Source organism: Notolepis coatsorum (assembly GCF_963971535.1).
Source record: "Notolepis coatsorum genome assembly, chromosome: 10".
NCBI classification, from domain to species: Eukaryota; Metazoa; Chordata; class Actinopteri; order Aulopiformes; family Paralepididae; genus Notolepis; species Notolepis coatsorum.
The window spans coordinates 23,319,454-23,341,107 of NC_140174.1; the positions used below are offsets into that span (position 1 = coordinate 23,319,454).

A 21,654-nucleotide genomic window follows, 5' to 3' on the forward strand; every position below is an offset into this window, starting at 1 on the left:
ATAAACTGTATGCCTCACTGTCACTGTGTGGAAGAGACTGGGATCATTCTTTTGTGCAAGGCAACATCAGGCTCGACTTAAAACATTACTTTCCTAACTTAGTGAAACTAAATGTAACAAATTAACACATAGATATAAATGTACTGAATGGTTATTTCTTATTTTATTTATTATAAAAGATAAAAAAAAAACAGATAAAAAAAAAATCTGATCCTTTTTTTTTTTACCGATACCCGATCCATTTTACTGATATCGGCGGCCGATACCGATACCAATATCGGAGCATCCCTACTAGAAAACTAAACTCAGAATGTGCTCAGAATGTCATACAGCCCTGTATCCACGTCTTGAGAAATATGCAGCATGAATAACCACGTAAACCTATAAGCTACGATGTAGCCAATTAATATTGATTCCTTTGTCCCCGAGACAGTTCTTACATAAAAGCACCGGCGAGTCCCGACAAACCAAACGTAAACATGAGTCCGCAGACTGAAAACAAATATCAACCGAGAGGGAATCAGACCTGCGGCGCGGCTGACCCGGGGTGACGGGAGAGACGCTTGAAGATGAAGCTTTGGTCGGCGCTTCGACTCAATTAATCAAGGTGTCTGCAGGTTTCAACAAGTTACATTTAAGACCTTTTTAATAGAGACAAGCATCGATTTTTTTAATACTTAGTTTATGCGAATATCGTTTTGTCTCGTTATTTTCTATTAGTAATCGAATAGTTCCCAGAGACTATCGAATAGTAATTTTTTGCCCATACCACTTAGAGCAAAGTTTTATACCAATTTCACGACCATACTAGCAAAAAAAAAAATTGTTTAAGAACACAGAGACACTGAACTAGCGGCAGCACTTGCGCGCCAATTTAAATTCTAATGGGTTCCATACAAACTCTAGCCAGACGCACGCATCAAGCTCCCAGTGGCCCCGCAAAAAGCAATGACTTGAATACAAAAACATTTCATATTATTTAATCTCCCGACAGCTGGGCTGCCTCCACAAAAAGGTAATACCTGTGCAAATAAAATTTCAGACTTTTTAATCATATGAACTCACCTTCTGAGAGGCGTCCCTTTTCCTTTTGTCGTCTTTTTTCCTTTTCTTGTCTTCCATGAACTACTGCTCCGGTCCTGATACTCCTTTCTGGAGGAGGGGAGAGGAAACGCATCAGGCGTAAGTCTTTCCATAGCCTCGGGACCAGGGATGTACTGTTACCAGCATCACAGATGCAGCAGATAACAGAGCTAAACCTGGGGATCAGTGTCAGAGGACCCCCCAACACACACTAGGGTTGGGTACTGAACTCTGTACTTGTAAGGGTACCGACCAAATTACATTGGTACGAGTACCGATTCATGCTAGATCAATCAGTACCAAATTTCAGTACCTTCACATGTTTAGTATAACAGTGTAATATGCTAGACAAGAGGGAGCCTTTTCCACAAATATATAGATTACTGTCCCGTCTCTTGGGTCTTTGGAAAGGCCAGACGAGGTCAGGGGAGTTTGATTATATTTACTGAGGATGGCCAGATAATGTTGATATTTAAACATTTAAAAACGAAGGCTGTCAAAGTTAACGCGGTATCAATGCGTTAACGCCCGATTCTATTAACGCCACAATTCTTTTTAACTCACGATTAACTTTTAAGATTTTTTTTTTTTGCTTCACTCTCAGGTGTATTATTGATGCTCTCATTGATACCATGTTTGTTTCTGAAGTGTGTGTGTGTGTGTGTGTGTGTGTGTGTGTGTGTGTGTGTGTGTGTGTGTGTGTGTGTGTGTGTGTGTGTGTGTGTGTGTGAGAGAGAGATAGAGAGAGAGAGGGGGGGTGAGAGATGAGGAAGGGGCAAGAGAGAGAGGGGGGGGGTGGTGTGATTACTCAGCCCTTGTGTGGGTGAATGTAACAAGTTCCTAACGTTTTCTTTCCCCTATTATTTCATGCACACTTTATTCATTGTTTTAAATTATTATTTTCTTTTAAGTTATTTTGTGCATCACTGTTTTGAATTTGATGCAAATTTGCAATGCATGAGGGTATGTTGTCAAAAATATCGAAAAATCGATACATATCGATTCTGAATATTTAAAACGGTTTCAATACTCATTTCCGAAATATCGATATTTAATTATTCATAAAAAATATATATAAGGACGTTGCATTGTTCATTTCAATACCTGTAATAGTACAGTAGTCCACACACACACAAATGTGCATTCAGTTAAGTCGGAATAAGACTGTAATACAAACAGTTCAGTTTGTCAGGTACATGCAATACAGATTACAGTGTTTACATCTGTCTGCTTGAGAAAATACCATGTTCTGCAATAAAAATGATTGAAGTGAGATGAAGTTATTTTTAAATGTGTGACCTAAAGATAAACAAAGGGTTTTAAAATTGTTATATTTATCTTCTCTTATAGTACCAGAGAGAAGCTGAGGCCTAACAAAATTAATAGTTGGTTTCAGGTTGCCGACCGACCCTGCCGATTTAGGTGCGACCCAATATATTTTATGAGTTTTTAGAAAAAATTATATTTAAAAAAAAAAAAAAAAAAAAAAAAATTTAATAAAGTTTCATAGAAATCTTAGTCAAACATTTAGTATTATGGATATTAAACATGCTGTCAGAGTACATGCATCCATGTTGTTGTGAACATTTTAATTAAATAAAGAAATTCCCTATCCATAGTCGCCGTGGGAAAGAATAAAATAAAATAAATTCCCTACCTACCCATGGCCAAACTGACAACCAACCTGAAACCAACTATTAATTTTGTTAGGCCTGAGGAGAATCAACCAGCAACAAAAGCAATTTTTTTTTTTTTTTTTACATTTTAAGATTGAACCTTTTCCCCGTGGTATCGAAAATGGTATCGAATATCGATACTTTTCAAAGTATCGTATCGAAGTTCGAAATTCCAGTATCGTGACAACACTACATGAGGGTAGAGCCATATGGAATCCGCGATCACGGAATCGCGGACGGAATCGCGGAATTGAGCAATAAAAATGGAATCAACTAAAAAAAAAAAAAAATTATGTTGTGGGACTTGTACAGCACTTTGTTCAACTTTGTCAGTGCTGTAAAGTTTAAACCTTTTTAAATCTTAGACAAACAAAACACTTTGCTTTCATGAAATATTGTAAGCCGTCATTTGAGGCTTTATAAAAGAAGCACAATGAACACAAATCTGTCAGTGCCGAGTCCGACCTCATCTTAAATAACAAACAGCATTGCTTGTTGTAGTTAACAAAGAGAGGCAGAGTTGATTTTGCAAAAATATATATAATCCTTTTTTTTTTTTTTTTTATAAATAATCGAATTTAATTTTCATATTCGAATCCCATGCCCATCGAACAAAGAATCGAAGCTTCGAAGTATTTAAGACAGCCCTATTAAATGGACTGTTATATCTTATTAAATTGTGGACATTTATTCATTCCCACTTATTAGACACTATTTCTGATGGTAAAATGAGCATACAAAGCAAAATACAGAATTCTGAAATATTAAAACGGAAAAAACGGAATTTGGAAAAAAATTAAATGGAATTTGGAAAAAAATTAAACGGATTTCATATGGCTCTACATGAGGGTCATCCTTTTGTGTTAAATGGCTGCATAAAGCAAGCATTTGTTGACTCTCATGTTGATAAGAGTATTAAAACTTGGAACTTGAAAAAGATCTGTTTAAGGTATCTATATACAATTATTATTATTTTTTTTAAATGTGATTAATCGCGAGTTAACTATGGACAATCATGCGATTAATCAGATTAAATATTTGAATCGATTGACAGCACTATTAAAAACACAATACATGATCATGTGATTTATTTTGTGTGGTGTGTTACAACAATAAAAAACAAAATGTTCTAAATATATAACGATGTTGAAATTGAGAAGTGTGGACTTTATTACAGAGTTAAGTACCGTTGGGTTGGGTACAGATACCAAATTCCAGGAAGTAGTACTGGTACCGGTTCAAATGTGAACGGTACCCAACCCTAACACACCCCAACACTGAATTACAAGAATACAAAGAGCGGTCTGTAAGACGTCAGAGGTCAAAGCGAAGAGATTCTGCGTCTCTCTGCACGTAGAAGAAGCACGTCAGATCTCTCTAATGGAGAACAATGCATTGATTAGCCTATTCGAGTCATTTCCGTCCAAAGACCAAAACTAATGATCCAAATCGACACTGTTCATTCGGTCAGAGTAATGGCTTGGAACTCGCATCGGGGCTAATGTTAATGTTTAAGGATCACCATCGGCAGTGAAATAGTGATATGGGAGCATCCTCAGCGTCGACTGATAGGCTATATATAGGCCTATATATATGGGGCCTATATACTATACTGCTCACACGACACAGGAAAGCGGTGATGACAGTGAAAGAGAACGAATCAGGACGGCAGCACAAACCAACATTACCTAACAGTTTCTACAAAGCCGTGCCGGCGGTGAGCGATGGCCTGTGTCCATGTGAGCCACAGCTCACTGCCGGCTGCACAGGATGAAACAGCCAGCGGTGCCTAGTGGTGAACAGCATCTGACCCGACAGATGATCCATTAGGGGGAGATAGCAGCTCAACAGTAGATGCCACACAGAAGTGGTTACACATCATCTCTGAAAGTTGGGAACCTGAAGATTAAATTGAGGGTGTCGTTATCGGTTCAACAGTCTCTACAAAGCCGTGCACGCTGTCGTGCAGGCGTTGAGCGATGGCCTGTATGAGCATGAGGTACAGCTCACTGAATGCTGCACAGGATGAAACAGCCATCGATGCAGAGGACTAAGAATATTGCTGGGCACGTGGGTCAGACAGACACACACACACACAGAGACACGTACATACGTTGACATTCATGTGGTAATTATCCACATCATAAGCGAGCAGTAAATTCTAGGCTGATCTTATCAATTACTTCAACCCTTATTTTAACGCCAGCCAGGCCTGCATGTTAAAAACAAAGAGACTGAAGGACTAATGCTTGTTAACCCTCTGAGACCCATAGACAATTGTTGTCAGGGCAACAGTAAGAAGTGGTTACACGTCACCTGAAAGCTGGGAACCTGAAGATTAAAAGTTCATTTGAAATGGTCTGATCAAAAGTGAAATTGTTACTTTTGTTTCAGTTTTTACATGGTTCGGTTATGGTTCACGTTGACAAACGAACCAAACGTTCTAAACAAAGGCATGTGATGATAGGGCTGGGCGATATAACGATAATTATCGCGATATATTTTAATAATCGATACCAGAAAAAATAAATATATCGACTTTTTTTGTGTGTGTTTGTGACCTGCAACAGGGCAGTTTTAAAACCAGAGACAGTGGACAGACTTGTCTTTCTTGCCTGCAACTTAAAGTAATGGCTTTGCTTGTCCAAATGACAATACTGACCAAATTGAGATTTATCTCGTCCATTTATTTTGTTTGCTTTCTAATTTAAAATACAGTTTGAAACCGTCTGTACACAGTAGGCTATGTGTGCTAGCAGAGCTAGTCTCCAGTCATGAGTCACGGTGCACATGTGCGGTGGTTTGTCCACCAAAAAAGCGCCAAAAGATAGAAAAGAAACTGGCAGAGCCAGAACTGTTCAACTCCCCTGGAGCCACAGCCAGCAGAGAAGCCGGTTTACTTTCGCTTTCAAACCAGCTGCAGCCTGAGAACTGGAGTGTGAGGGGATGTAACACTAAAGATGGCGGCAACGACAAAGAATTGCTGCAAAATAAACATACATCTGTTGTACACGATTTTTTTTATTTATCTAGTGATATGCTATTATCGATATCGTTATCGCGATATAATTTTTGGCCATATCGCCCAGCCCTATGTGATCACGCAGGTCAGGCTTTTATAGGACATTATGCTGTGAAAAAGGGGCTTCAAACTTGCAGGAAGATTTCTTTAATTTTGGTAGTTTTGTCCTCGTTCCTTTTAGAGTTGTTCTGATACCGATACCAGTATCGGAAATGCCGCCGATACTGCCTAAAATGCTGGTATCGGTATCGGCGAGTACCCTCTAATGTTGCGCTCCGATACCATATGACGTAATTTATCAACAACACTGCGGACGTTGGGCTCTGTAGATACTTTATATACTCATACTTCGCTGGGTGAGCATTATAAAACAAACGTGTGCTTAATCGACTGTGAATTAAAGTGTCAATTGCCATTAACAGCAGAGCAGATACTTTCTTAAAATGCCATTGTCCCGACAGCGCTGTTGACGGGGAGCTCTGATGAGTTCGCTTGGTGGCTGGTGTTATTAGCATTGAACAGCTAACCGAAAGCTAGCTTTGACGTTACCTTGGCTAAAGTTGGGGCTATTAATAATCCAGCAATAATGACTGCAGATCTGCAAGCAAAGTACAGCAAGTTGGCAAAGGAGTATTCCAAGTTAAATCACAATGTCACCGGCAGTAACGTTACAGTCTTTCCATATAGCGGTAGCTCATGCTAGCTAACCTAGCTCACGGTAACGTTGTCATTGCACAATTGCACGTCGCGTACACAATTAATGACATGTTGCGGACAGCCATATCGGCGACAATGTTTAGCTTTTAGTGCCAAATGATAAGAGTCTGAGGCGGAGTCTCAAAAGAGAATGTTGAATATTTATTGTGCAAAAATCACAACAACAGAGCCTCTGGTACTAAACGGAGCCTTCTTGTGGAAGCAAGTGCAGCAACGAATAATGTCCGTGTGGAACTAATGTGCCAACAACCTTTCCGTGGGTGAACTCATTGAGATAGTTTTCAATTACTGATACTAATACTAATCTATACAATCACCTGTTGTTGAATAAATACCATTACTTTATAGTTATTACTAAAAAACAGTATATATAAAACAGTAGCTGTATTAAAAAAAAAACGTTTTATAATTTATATAATATTTTTTAATTTTTTTAATGTATGCACTGGTATCGGATAAGTATCGGTATCGGCCGATACCCAAAGCTTAGGTATCGGAATCGGATCGGAAAGGAAAAAATGGTATCGGAACATCTCTAGTTCCTTTTGTCGGATGCTGACTGTGCACAGGCACTGAGGAGATGTAGCCTGTTCACTCTGGGTTGCCAGGTTGTGCAGGAATGTATGCGTTAGGTTATGCGTTGTGTATGAAGGGGATAAAATGGTTTCTCAATCTAATCTGGCAACACATATCCCCCATACAGTGTTCGATTTCATTCATGTCACTATACAACTTCATTAAAAACTGCTTTAGTAAACACTAACAGGAGATAATATATATACGAGGACAAACTAAAATCATGTGATCCACCTTGACTTGCACAAATGTTTTCCAATTCACTGTCAGTAATTAATTATGAGCCACTGTCAACTGAATTATACATGCAAAATATTTGTTTAGTATTAAAACATTAGTTGGCTGTTTTGAACTTACCATCTGCGAAAATAATAACGTTATGATATGAAAATGTATTTGTAAATATAATATAAATGTCCAATACATGTGCGACTTTTTGGGTCTTTTCCTGCTTTTGGTCCGGTTTGCTCTCACATCTCAGACGAACCGCTCCAGGGTTCGGAAGCGGACCGGGGTGTGGTTGTTTGGTTTGGTCTGGTGTGTCAACCTCAGGTCCACACCAAAGGACTAAACGGGGCTAGTGTGAAAGCTGCCGAAGATGCAGCGCATCTGTCAAGTTTTTCAAGTCATAAATCTGTAATGAACATCGTATTCTGGTTAGGCGCCCATTCAAAGTTTAGAGTGTATAAGGTCTTAGAAAGTTATGATGGAAGTTAGGGCTGGGCGATATGGCCTCTAAATGATATCGCGATATTTTTTGGCCATATCACGATACACGATATATATCGCGATATTTTGACATTTCCTCTAAAGCACTTAAAAATGCTTGATTTAACCCTTTGATGCATACAGTCACGCCAATATGATGATTATAATAAGTCCCTGCAAAATATGTTTCCATTATTAAACCATGAAGATGCTTTAAAAAACAATTAAATGAAAATGTACTAAGAGTTGTCTACTGACACACTAATAAAAAAAATTATTTACATCTAAGACTAGGGATGCACAGATATGAAAATTTGTCACCGATACCGATTGTTCAACTAACACAATCGGCCGATAACGATACCGATATTTGTGGCAAAAAAATTATATTTGTAATTTTTTTTTAATATATATATTTTTTTGTATTTATTTGTAATTTTTTATGAAACTACTGTATATTTGTATGTGTATGTTTGTATTTGTAGGCCTCTTTACTTACTTAAAAAAAGGAAACATCAAGAAATATGTTTACGGTATTAATTCCACCATGCCATGTAGCACTATCCCTCTCCCAGTATGGTCTGGCGGCCTGCAGCTGGATACTATTGTCTCAACCAGAGCTCTCAACCAATGCAATAGAACAATTTTGATTGACAGTCGATTCGGCCAATTACGTCACACCGCTAGCACCCACCTCCTGCTGTTCTTACCACCAATCGGCAAGTGTTTATTCATTTTCTACTTCCGGGCATGCCGCCATTGATCTTCTTGCGAGAACCACAACAAGCTTACCGTAGCTAATACGTTAGCTGCCCGCCGACCAGCGCTCCACAGGATGACCAAACGAGGCATACTGATTTTACTGCAACGAATGTTATAATAAAACAAAGCCTTTCTATACATTTGTCTGATTGAAAACTTTATTAACAGATTGCAGAATGGATTGGGTACAACTCTCAGGGCTCTATGAGCAACGGAAGGAACTGAGCTAGTAGTTCGGGTAAATACTATGCTTATGTTATTGAACGTGTAACACTAACTATATAACGTTAATGACACAAAACGAATGTTTGTGTCATTTTAACAGCAGATACTTTCTTAAATGCCATCTTCCCGAGAGAGGGGTGTTGACGGGGAGCTGTGATGGGTTCGCTTGGTTGTGTTCTTAGCATTGAACAGCTAACCGAAAGCTAGCGTTAACTAACGTTAAAGGTTTAGCCATAACGTTACCTTGGCTAAAGTTGGGGCTATTCATAATCCAGCAATAATGGCTGCAGACCTGCAAGCAAAGTACAGCAAGTTGGCAAAGGAGTATTCCAACGTAAATCACATTTTCACCAGTAACGTTAGTCTTTCCATCTCCCGGTAGCTCATGCTAGCTAACCTAGCTCACGTTAGCGTCGTCACTGAGCGACCACCTCGCGTACACAATTAATGACATGTTGCGGACAGCCATATCTGTGACGATGTTTAGATTTGAGTGCCAAATGATAAATAAAGTAAGAGTCTGAAGCGGAGTCTCAAAAGAGAATGTTGAATATTTAGTAGTAACTTTGATGCAGTAGCTTGTGTGTGTGGGGGGGACTGGGGGCGGCGTTGTGCAGGACGCAGCTGAACTTATCGGCTACTGCCATCGGCACATTCGAGCTTATCGGCCGATAGGCCGATTGCAGTCAACAAGGCACTTATCGGCCGATACCGATACCCGACCGATACATCGGTGCACCCCTATCTAAGACAATTTATATAAAAACTATCGGGTGCCTGGGGAGCTCCAGTAGCTCACCACGTACCTCGAGCGCTATTTCGGCGCCGGGGACAACCGTGCTCGTCACGGATCTGGGGTTTAGCGAGTTCGAATCCCGGACTGCAGCCGTGCCTTTCCCAGAGTGTCTTCCCCCCCATCTGAACCCTTTCAGCCTGTTTCTGTCGGTCATCCTTGACCAGAATAAATGCGATAAACGTATAAAAGAGCCAGGGGAATGGCCAAAGTTTAAAAAAAAAAAAAAAAAAAACTATCGGGTGCCTAAGACTTTTGCACAGTACTGTGTTTTCTATCCACTTTAGCCAAACACACACACACATATATATATATATATATATATACACACACACACTACTGTGAAAAAATAATAATCACACACAAAGCCTTACAAAGGGATATTGGCTTATAGCAGACTTAATGATTTTAGAATATTTCAGATAATGAAATGAAATGTTTATATCATCAACTATCCAGGTAGTATTTATACTGTAACGTTTGGCCACTTTAAATCATTGAATGGAGAGAGAGAGAGAGAGAGAGAGAGAGAGAGAGAGAGAGAGAGAGAGAGCGTTTGCGTTTTGAGCGTATAGGCTGCCGTAGGCAATGATGTAACACTCGAATGTAAACACAGGAAGTTGAACACACGGAGATTGAAACTGGATGCAAGAAACGAATAACCAATAAATATGAAGTTATCTTTAAACCTCTGTTGTCAAGCGTCGTCAATATAACCCACCCCCTTTTCTCACTAATGGAACTAGTGTCGTGGAGTCCGCTTTGAGCTAACGCTAACAGCTAAGAGCTAACGCTAGTTAGCTTAGCCCATTATGGTTTAACTTAGCAGCTAACGTTAGCCCATTGCATGTCATTGAAGGTCCGCGCTGGTCTGTGTAATGAAATTACAATTGCATGTAATTTAAGGTCTGCGCTGGTCTGTCTAATGAAATGAGAGGAACGCTCTGCACTAAAGCAAGTCTCATATCAGCCGCGACAACATATACTCGATGTTCACGATATAGTCATTTACTACATCTCACGTAGAACAAGCCGCGATACATCGAGTATACTCGATATATCGCCCAGCCCTAATGGAAGTAGTGATGCACAGATGTGAAAATTGTGGCCGATACCGATATTAATATTGCTGTTCTGGCCGATACCGATATTTACAGATGTCGATATCTCTGTATAGAAAACACTTTATGATAATCAAATAAAGAGCTATTTTCCAAAACGCATTTTTATTTTCAGAAATGACTGATATTTTTTAAACTATTTAAAGCCAAAACATGTAAAAAAAAATATTATAATAATAATAATAAAGATTTAAAAAAATATATATTTTTATTAATTTTTTAATATCGGCCCTATCTTGATATCGGACCGATACCAATGTGTAAAAAAACTGCCATATCGGCCGATATTATATCGGCGGCCGATATATCGTGCATCACTAGATGGAAGTATAATGTTGGTCATCCTTGTTGCAGCATTTTCTGAGTTGATAGTGATACCATTTGATACAACACAGATTTGATGAAAGATTTTTGTTTTTGACCACTCAAGAATTGATAAAAGTATGCTGTGATTTGGTATGAAAACCTTTTGACATCTTGAGATTTCTGCAAGACTAAAAAAAATTGGCAATTGAATGACGAGCACTTTTATTATGAAAATGGCTCAGAACCCCCCGCCCCCCCCCCTTTATTTTCAATATACCAAGGCAAGCCATAAAACCTCTGAATGGACCAGGTCTCTAGTTTGTGGTTGTAAAGTTTCATAAGGCTGTGATTATCCTAGACACAGGGACCGAAACTAAAGCCCGCCGCCCGCCAGGGGCGGTCTGTTTTTACCTTTGGCGCATGACACTTAGAGGGCTGCCCGCCGTGTGGCGTGTAGACGTGTAGTTCATAAGCAGGCCCCTAAAAATATTTGTATGCGAACGGTAAAAATCAATTACGCGCACGCCAGGGTTTCCGTTAGAATTTTTTTTTGCAGGTCTGAGTGTCCGGTAGATTTCAATCTACCGGACAAATGGGATAAATTCCGGTCAGAGTTTATTGAGCTTAAAAACAATTGATAGGACTATATAAAGAATGACATCATCAAGGCATTTATAATATTTTAACTTAAAACTAGGCTACTTTTGCGTATATACAGTCATTAATATATTCCAAATAAAATAAGTCCCTCGAGACTTCGTGCTGCTGCCGACTTGAGGTGTCGGTGGGCAGTCTGCCCGACCTTAATAAACAGCAGTCTGTTATAATCACATTTTTATGAGCTAACGAATTCCGTTATATTGGACATTTGTATTAATTATATCAAGCGAAGAACTGAGAAATTTGGCAGAGAGAGACGGCACATTATCGTGGGTTTGCGTGATGTATATCTCCACCTCCCAACGACTGGTGCTGGTCATAATGTCCTGTGAAAATAATTCCCTCTAAACACAATTTGATTATTTGAATTGTATTAAAATAGGCTAAAATTAAATAGCCTATGCGATGAACGAAACAATAATTTGTTTCATCGTTGCTTCACCAAGCAGCCGGTCTAATAATGACATCCTGTTGTCAGCGCGAGCTGGCTGCTGATATATTTACGTGAAGCATGGAGCAGCAGTGTTTTTAGGTCCGGTCTGGAAACCGCTCAGCAGCGCCCCCACCCAACAGCTGAATTGCCAATGGCTGAATTGGAGTACTGCACCCTGCCGGCCGGCAGATGGATGCTTCTCGCAAATATATCAGCAGCCAGCTCGCGCTGACAACAGGATGTCATTATTAGACTGGCTGCTTGGTGAAGCAACGATGAAACAAATGTAATGATTGTTTGTTTCGTTCATCGCATAGGCTATTTAATTTTAGCCTATTTTAATACAATTCAAATAATCGAATTGTGTTTAGAGGGAATTATTTTCACCGGACATTATGACCGGAGAGATTAAATATGTCGGACTTCAACAGATTTTGCCGGTCAAATACCGGTAATTACCGGCTAACGGAAACGCTGGCGCACGCTGTGCGAATACAGATTATAGCCTCTCGTCTTTTTTTTCCTCCGCTGCGAGATCGTTAAAAAACTACAAGTCCCACATTGCACTCAAGCCAACGGTCCAATCACAGTAGAGTGAAGTGACTGGTTTCATGGGAAATAAAGCAAATGACCAATCGGAAGCTCTCATTTTTCTTGTTTACTTCCTGAAACTCCGCGATCAGGGCTCTCGTTTTCCGAGACACCAACTTATTATAGTCTCTCTTACCAATAGCAATAGATTTTAGAACACCTAGATTTATCGATAGCAATAGTAATATAACGTTAATGCAACAAAACGAATGCCTTGCTTTGTTAATCATAACGTTGATGCAGTAGCGTATGTCGGTGTGTTCGCTGTAACGGACATGACAATAACATAACGTGTACACATTAAAATTGCGATAATCTATTCTAACATTTTCAAATCGATGCAGTTGAATTTCCCCCTTAGGATCGATGCATTGTTACACCCCTACACCAAAGTCACTGGCCCACTGTGTATCTGTGTGTATAATAACTTGGCTAGCGTTATCAACAGCAGAGGTGGGCAATGGGTCCAGCTGCAGCACCGGAGTGCAAGCGATGTGATGTAATTGGCAGACTCGACTGTCAATCAATGGTCTGTGTGATTGATTGATTGAAAACTTTATTAACAGATTGCAGAATGGGTACAATACAGTACAGCTCAATACACACAATTGTTAAGGGGATGCAGACCAGAGAAAGACTTTCGTCTTGTTTACATCAGGGTCCCCCATTTCAATTAATCAGGAAAGTGTACAGTAGGAAAGTGTACAGTATTTCAATAGGCAACCCTGAAAGGATTATTTTTCTAGAAGAGCAACACAGCCAAAACAGACAGTGGAGCTGTTTGCAGATAGCAAGCATTTTGACTTATTGCGTGGTGGCGATGTCTCGCAGATAATACAACTACAAGTATGATTATATAATATATATTTTATTTAAAAAAAAATTGTATATATAAAATATATATTGGCAGGTAAGAAATATGCTTGGCGGGTAGACTCTTCCCATCTACCCGCCACTGGCCGGTGAGTCAAAAAGTTAATTTCGCTCCCTGCCTAGACATCACAATACATCATTTTACAGCGAGGTCAAGTTTCAAAAAATGATCTCACTACAATGAAATGGCTACTATGGGGACTAACATCATCACACATTAATACAACTGGGCTCATTAAACCCATAAGAGTCTCAGCTCGGAAGCAAATCCAAGACCGTTTAGAGACCCCGGTATGCATAATATTCAAATATGTCATTTTTAGAATAGGCAAAAATAACACATTTGTACTGCATGCAAAATACTGCATGGTTTTTGCCCGAAGCTGCATGCGATTTGCATCAAGTGGCTGGGCATGTCTTTAACTCATTCTGTGCCAAACCCGGGATTTATCGGGTTTAAAATCCAAGAGTTGAGCGCCAAACCCGAGATAGTTCGGGTTTAGATCCTTTTTTTCCGATTTTCCCATTCTAAACACTTGTGCCTGTGTCTCCCTGGCACCGCTGCCTACGTAATAATTGCAATGACAATCGAATCCCGACAGGTGGCAGTATCGCCTACCTTTTGAACTGGGTCACTCAGTTGTCTGTCAGTCGATCGATCGATAATAAAAAAAAAAGTAATGGCTTTGCTTGTCCAAATGACAATAGTGACCAAATTGAGATTTATTTTTCTCTTGTCCATTTATTTTGTTTGCTTTCTAATTTAAAATACAGTTTGAAACCGTCTGTACACAGTAGGCTATGTGTGCTAGCAGAGCTAGGCCTAAAAGAATAAATGGTTTGTTTCCGGTTGCCGACCAACCACGCCGATTTAGGTGCGACCCAATTTATTTTATGAGTTTTAAAAAAAAACATTTAAAAAAAAAAATATATATATATATGAAAAAGATTTTTGTTCAATAAAGTTTCATACAAATCTTAGTCAAACCTTTAGTATTATGGATATTAAACATGCTGGCAGAGTACATGCATCCATGTTGTTGTGAAAATTTTTATTAAATAAAGAAATTCCCTATCCATAGTCGCCGTGGGAAAGAATTAAATAAAAAATTAAATAAATTCCCTACCTACCCACTGACAACCAACAGGAAACAAACAATATTTTCTTTTATGCCCTAGTCTCCAGTCGCGAGTCACGGTGCACATGTGCAGTGGTTTGTCCACCAAAAAAGCGCCAAAAGATAGAAAAGAAACTGGGCATAAAATAAATTGGGTTGCAGTGTCACCCCTAAATCAGCAGGGTCGGTCAGCAACCGGAACCAAACAATTTTTTCTTTTAGGCCCTAGCAGAGCCAGAACTGTAACTCCCCTGGAGCCACAGCCAGCAGAGAAGCCTGTTTACTTTCGCTTTCAAACCAGCTGCAAACAACCAACTAGCTAGTCTGAGAGATGAACTAGGAGCTAGAGTCTAGACAGTTAGGGCTGACCTTCGAATTTTTTTTGGAATTCTAAGCTTCGGGCCGAGATTCGATTTTAATTCGAAGCTTCAATTAAAAAAATAATAATAATAAATCATTTTTATTATTATTTTTCTTTTTTTATGTTGTGGGACTTGTACAGCACTTTGTTCAACTTTGTCAGTGCTGTAAAGTTTAAACCTTTTTAAATCTTAAACGAAACACTGCTTTCATGAAATATTGTAAGCCGTCATTTGAGGCTTTATAAAAGCAGCACAATGAATGAACACAAATCTGTCAGTGCAGAGTCCGACCTCATCTTAAATAACAAACAGCATTGCTTGTTTGTCTGAGAGATGAACTAGCTAGACAGTTAGGGCTGACCTTAGAATTATTTTTTTTGGAATTCGAAGCTTCAGGGCAGAGATTCGATTTTAATTCGAAGCTTCGATTAAAAAATAATAATAATATTTTTTTTATTATATTTATTTTTTATGTTGTGGGACTTGTACAGCACTTTGTTCAACTTTGTCAGTGCTGTAAAGTTTAAACCTTTTTAAATCTTAGACAAACGAAGGCAGTTGAGAGATGAACTTGGAGCTAGTCTGAGAGATGAACTAGGAGCTAGTCAGTAGAGATGAACTAGGAGCTAGTCAGTAGAGATGAACTAGGAGCTAGTCAGTAGAGATGAACTAGGAGCTAGTCAGAGATTAACTAGGAGGTAAACTTTTCTCTGCCTGTATGTAATGAACTTTTGCTAGATGTTTTGAAAGATTGCTTGTATTTCCATCCTTACATGCAAAAACACTTGTTGCACTTGTGTTAACAGGCATCGTCACCATCAACTCTAGTGAAGTATAACCAGACTTTTGAGCATTTAGTTCTCTCCGCCATTGTCACTAAGCAGGGTCTGTTGTGGGGCGGCTTTGGCTCAGGGGTAGAGCGCGTCGTCCAATGATCGAAGGGTTGGTGGTTCGAATTCCGCTCAAGCCCATGTCCATCCCATTGCCGTTGTGTCCTTGGGCAAGACGCTTAACCTACTTGCCTCGTATGAATGTGTATGCATGTGAATGAATGTTGGTGGTGGTCGGAGCGGCCGTAGGCGATGATTATTCGCCACGCTTCCGTGAGTCTGCCTCAGGGCAGCTCTGGCTGCAATTGTAGCTTACCACCACCGGTATGACTGTGTATGAACGAATAATGGACTCTGTAAGCGCTCTGGGGTCACTGGGGTGTCATGAAGAGCGCTATATAAATCCAATCCATTATTATTATTATTATGTTATGTTATGGTTTTTCCACTGCACTACTGCGCCATGCTTTTCCATTGTCTTTTGTCCATGGCTCAGTATGGCTTGGGTACACATAATCTCACAGATATGGCAAAACTGTAAATAGTTTTGCTCACATAAATTTAGTCCGCCAGTTATTGTGAGTTAATGAGTTTGAATATGTCCTCCAGTTATGTCATTGGAGGACACTGAATCCTTGTGTTGCATTAGTTACAGTTGAATGAAATTATGGAAATGGAACAATTTCAATCCCTATTGGTATATTTTCAGCTACATCATTTCATTGAGCTGTAATTAAGACAACACAAGGGTAAAGTGTGCTCTGATTAAATCACTGGAGGACTTGTTCAAACTCTTAGGCTGAGGTTACACCTTTCGTATCATCTTCGTATTGTTTTCTTATACGCATCGCCGCGTATCGCCGCGACGTCATGCGCCTCGAGTCACACTTTAGTTTTTTTTTCGTTTTTGTCACCAGAGCACACTGATGTAGTACACTGCCAAAGCAGTAGGTGGCAGTAGGTGGCAAACATGAAGGCAATTTCAACCAATCAGAACGAATGTGCCAATACACTTCCTGGAAGCTCCAGCAAAATGTCAATAAGGCAGGCGCCTATGCCGCGCCACCATCTTGCTCAATGCAGCAATTCTTTTTTCAGCAAAGCCTAATAAAAGTGCAATAAACAAAACGGATACATTCACTGTGTGTTCTGCCTGTCATTTGTTGATGAAACAAAACTAACATCAACACAAGTGACCACCAAGAGCGGATAGTTTAGGCTAGGGGTGGACGGTATGGTCTAAAATTTATATCACGGTATAATTTGAAGCATAGACGGTAACGGTATATATCACGATATCAGTGTTTCTGTTAGACATTTTTTTTTGCCTGATAGGCAGGCTATATAAAGAATGACATCCTCAAGGCATGTAGATTTATAATATTTTAACTTAAAACTAGGCTACTTTTGCGTATAAAGTCATTATATTCCAAATAAAATAAGTCCCGAGTCGAGACTCCTGCTCCCATTGCAAACAGCGGGGCTGGATTTTGCTAGAAGCATATGTAGCTGCAGAGCCGCAGAGCGAATTGAATTGAATAAGAATTGAGACAAAGGTGCCACTCATCCTCAGCTTTAAGAATTGACAATTGTGTCAACAAATTGACACATGTGTCAACAAATTGACACACAAAATGCTTAGAGACGATGGGGTCAGAACGGCGCAAGGGTGGGGGGGCGCTGTTTGACGGGCCTGTGACCAGACCTGAAAGAGCCACTGGCTCTGCGGCTCTGCAGCTGCATGCTATTCGCAAATCCACTGCTGCCGCCGTCCTCCCGGCTCCCGCTGCTGCCGTCGTTATCATAACACTACACACATATCGTAATGTTTACAGCAAACTGTAGTTGATCACCAGGTATGTTTTATTAACGTAGAATAATTCATATAAGAAAAACGATAGGGAAATATCTTACCTTTCTCCACTGGTTAAAAATGCCAGGAACTGAAATTGAAACTTGCTGTGCGCCGCGGTGATATGTGTTTATTATGAAATGACAATTGCGTGTTGACACGCCCACTGCGCGAAGCCTCCTAAATAACTTTTTCCAGTTTGCACATATCTATTATCTATGACTAATTCTATCTATTTTTAGGGGCAAATGCGATTGAAATAGTCGCGCTGTGGTTACATGACGTCATTGCTATTTTAGATCTGCTCTACCGGTTAAACGGTATAGTCAAAATCCATACCGTAGAGCAAATTAATACCGTTTATACCGTATACCGTTTATACCGTCCACCCCTAGTTTAGGCTAAAAAACGATCGGTAGCATTGTAGCATTGTTAGCTGCATGCTAACGTCAATGGAGTATGCCATTATAACAATATAGCATTGTGGCTAGAAGCTAACGTTAGCTCACGCTACTTAGCCAGCATCAAAACTGATGATATCGCGAGCTATCAGTAGTTAGATAACATTAGAGACAACGCTGTGTGTATTAAACAAAGGTGAATAGATGACTGGGCCATTTTGTTTAATGCTTCTTAAGTTGAAAGAGGAACTCTGAGCTAACAGGGTCTGAATCCTGATAGCTCACGTTAGCCAGCTGCTCATGCCATCGGTAATGCTAGCAGAATGAATGGATGTAAACTTTATTTAACATATTGCATATGGGTACAATACAATACGGCTCAATACAAACAATTGTTAAGGGAATGCAGACTGTTGTAGCTTGGACTGGGGTCCTTATAACAATAACTTGACAACACATGGTAGCTGAAGCTATTTGGGACACGGAGCTCTGTCCCAAACACACACACACACACTCTGCTGTCACCGGAAGGGCACGCAGATGGTATCTACTGCGCATGGGCGTTTTCGCAACAACGGCTAGCGTGCTGACTACACGCTGTTTGTCGACTCGTTTTTTTGCGTATCTCCAAACGCAAACACAATTTTGCGTTTCAGCCGTATCCACAAAAAAACGCCAAAAAACGCGTTTCTGTGTAGATAGGACATCATACGTCGTCAAAAACGTATAAAAAACCGCCAGGAATACACTAGTCTAACCATAGCCTTAAACTCTCAATATGTGAGAGATTATGTGCAAAATAAACCTGCATTCTTTTCGGTGAGCTGGCCCTTTAAAGTGTGCTGGCATAATGGCACCCCAAAGTACAATAATGGCCCCCTTTCAAAGAGTGCTGGCAGGGATGACATCATTGGTGATGTGCAGGCATTGTTCAAAGTAAATATGCAATCAGGGATGTAGTGGAGGGTAGGCTTGCAGTGGCAGTCAGTGTTACCGGTGTTACTCTGTGTTCAGGTATTCATCGTGTACATTACTTGCCCACCAAATGTATGCTCATTGCTTTTCTTTTTATATAAATAAAACCCATTTAGTTCATTTTCGCATATCAGTGCCCACATTCATAAAAAAAAATCGAATTTGTTTGTACTTAGACAACATTATAAACTAACATATATGCGCAGACAGCAGATCTATTTTATAGGTCTGTGCAGCTGAGTCGCAGTAGATTAGCTTAAGTTTCACTTTTAGAGGAGATTTTACTTTAGGTGAAGGAAATAAAGGAGGCTCTAGAGACAAAACGACAGGTTACACAATGATGGCAGAGGATTTCAGATTTAAACCCTGCCGCAGCTCGACTGGAGAGGAGCTCAGAGGACCAGTCCAGACCAGTAACAGTATGTTCGCAGAATGCACTAAATAAGGTTGCAGCTACATTGATCCATCAATGAGCAGATAGAAAATTGATGGACGGTATTACTGTCCCGAGTGTCCGTTGGTTTATTTTAAACATTTAAAATGATAACATAATGATAAACAAATGGATACTGGTCATTGAAAAGTAATTAAAAACGGATATAGACGGACGGACAGACAGTGGATCACGGTAGCCGCATAACGTTAAAGATCAAAGTAAGCGCTCTACAGATATTGAGTGTCAGTTTGTAAAATGTCCGGTGTCACCGGTAATCTGACCGGTGTTGTCATGAGTTTATTAGTCATGGGAAATTTCATGACAGTTCTCCACCCTTTCATTTGGGAAATAATTTAGGTAGCCTAACTTTGTGAACTTTATGATTGAAATAAATATAAATTATAGAAAGTATTGATGTGATAATGGGGTCTTTGAAAGGAAATGTAAAAAAAATTAAATGTTTCTATTATTCTGAAAAAAAAGCCTACATAGGCCTGCATGCATTTCTTTCATATACAGCCTGGTGATGATAAGCTATTGCTGTTATCATTATTCATAGTTTACCCACCTTTGATTTGAAAGGAAAACAATTCTCCCAATACAGTAAGATTGAAGACATGTTTTCAATTTAGATTTTAAGATGCAGGTCTAGTATATTGTATAGTATACTACTAGTATATGTAGGGGACTTAAAGTCAACTAGCCAATTAACAGCTAATTAATTATTCAATTAAATATTTAACTAGTACTAAAGCTATTTAGCTAGCTGTCTGAAAGCCTATTATGTTAGCTAGCCGAAGCGCCTAGCTAGAAATATTTAACATTTATTCAGATCAACTGAAATTAATGTCGAAATCACTGCAGATTAAGATATAAACATGGGTCAAAAATAAGTGCGATCTCTACCGAGTGGCTGATAGTCTGTAGAAATCATGCAGTGAGTGGTTGCTAATTTGCTATGGTAAGTAGGGACTCCATTGAACAGGACCAATATTTTCTCATTATTCCTGTGGCACAAAGGGTGCCAATACCCTGGCCCAGCATGAGTACAGCATAGGTACAGTGAAAAAAAACGATATATGTGAATGAATGTGTGTGTGTGTGTGAGTGAGTGAGTGAGTGAGTGAGTGAGTGAGTGAGTGAGTGAGTGAGTGAGTGAGTGAGTGAGTGAGAGAGAGAGAGAGAAAGAGAGAGAGAGAGAGAGAGAGAGAGGCAGAGAGAGCTGGCCCCCACCCACGACAGGCTGCAAGAGAGAGATCTCTCTTCTGGATTGAGAATAGCGAAAATGCACCATAAAATGTACCGGTATGTCTTAAGAAACAGAGTTGGTGAGATAGAAGGTGCAAGATAACCTTTAGGTAGCCTAAATAAATAGGACATCTTATTTTCTTAAAGTTCTCCAATACCGATAGCAGAACCGGTAACACCGGAGCTTATCAATACTACGATATTTAATCATTTAGCCCCAGGGCCCGTTATATACCGGGTTTCGGTACCCATCCCTAACCAGTATTTGAGTCTTTTCAGAGCACCAGTTATGAGTACTATCATGTTATGAGTAGTATCGATCGACTAGGAGGGCTTCACATGCCTGCATTGCAATCCCATTAGAATACACTAATATGACTACTAATAAACACTGACCAAGGTTGTTGGAACAACTGGCATGCTGATGAACTTGTCTTGAGACACCCATGCCACACTAATGCATGCAACAGCATTTTGGATCGAGACTGCTCACAACTACATAATGTACAAAAACTAGTGGTCGACCGATATGGGGTTTTCAATGGCCGATGACGACCATTTGACACTTGCGGGATTGACACAAGGGAGAGCGCTAACATGCCTGTTAATCAGACGATGCAGACTATTTCAAATGTGGCGAAAAAGAAGGGTCTCGTCATCATGGTGTTCATGAGGTGTTCTGTCGCAGCCTTTCACAAAAGACTTCCACCGTTTAACCCAAAAACCAGACTGTCAACAGAACACACAGACAAGCAGAGTGGTCACCTGCAGATGACGGCGTGCCCCCTGAAAGCCCAATTGTTAAGACCAGACTCCCGCTTGTGTCATGAATAGTTATATTCTCAACAGGCCCATAAATAACAATCAAGCTGACATACACTGGCGG

At 39.8% G+C, this 21,654-nt stretch overlaps 1 protein-coding gene across 1 annotated transcript in view; it reads right to left on the reverse strand.

The window, feature by feature from the left end:
* tnrc6ba (trinucleotide repeat containing adaptor 6Ba) overlaps nt 1-21,654 on the reverse strand; it is a 70,745-nt gene that overhangs the window by 47,688 nt on the left and 1,403 nt on the right. Inside the window, 1 exon segment of the mRNA XM_084323756.1 lies at nt 1,066-1,152. Within this exon segment, the coding sequence (XP_084179882.1) occupies nt 1,066-1,122 (57 nt within the window). The 5' untranslated portion in view covers nt 1,123-1,152.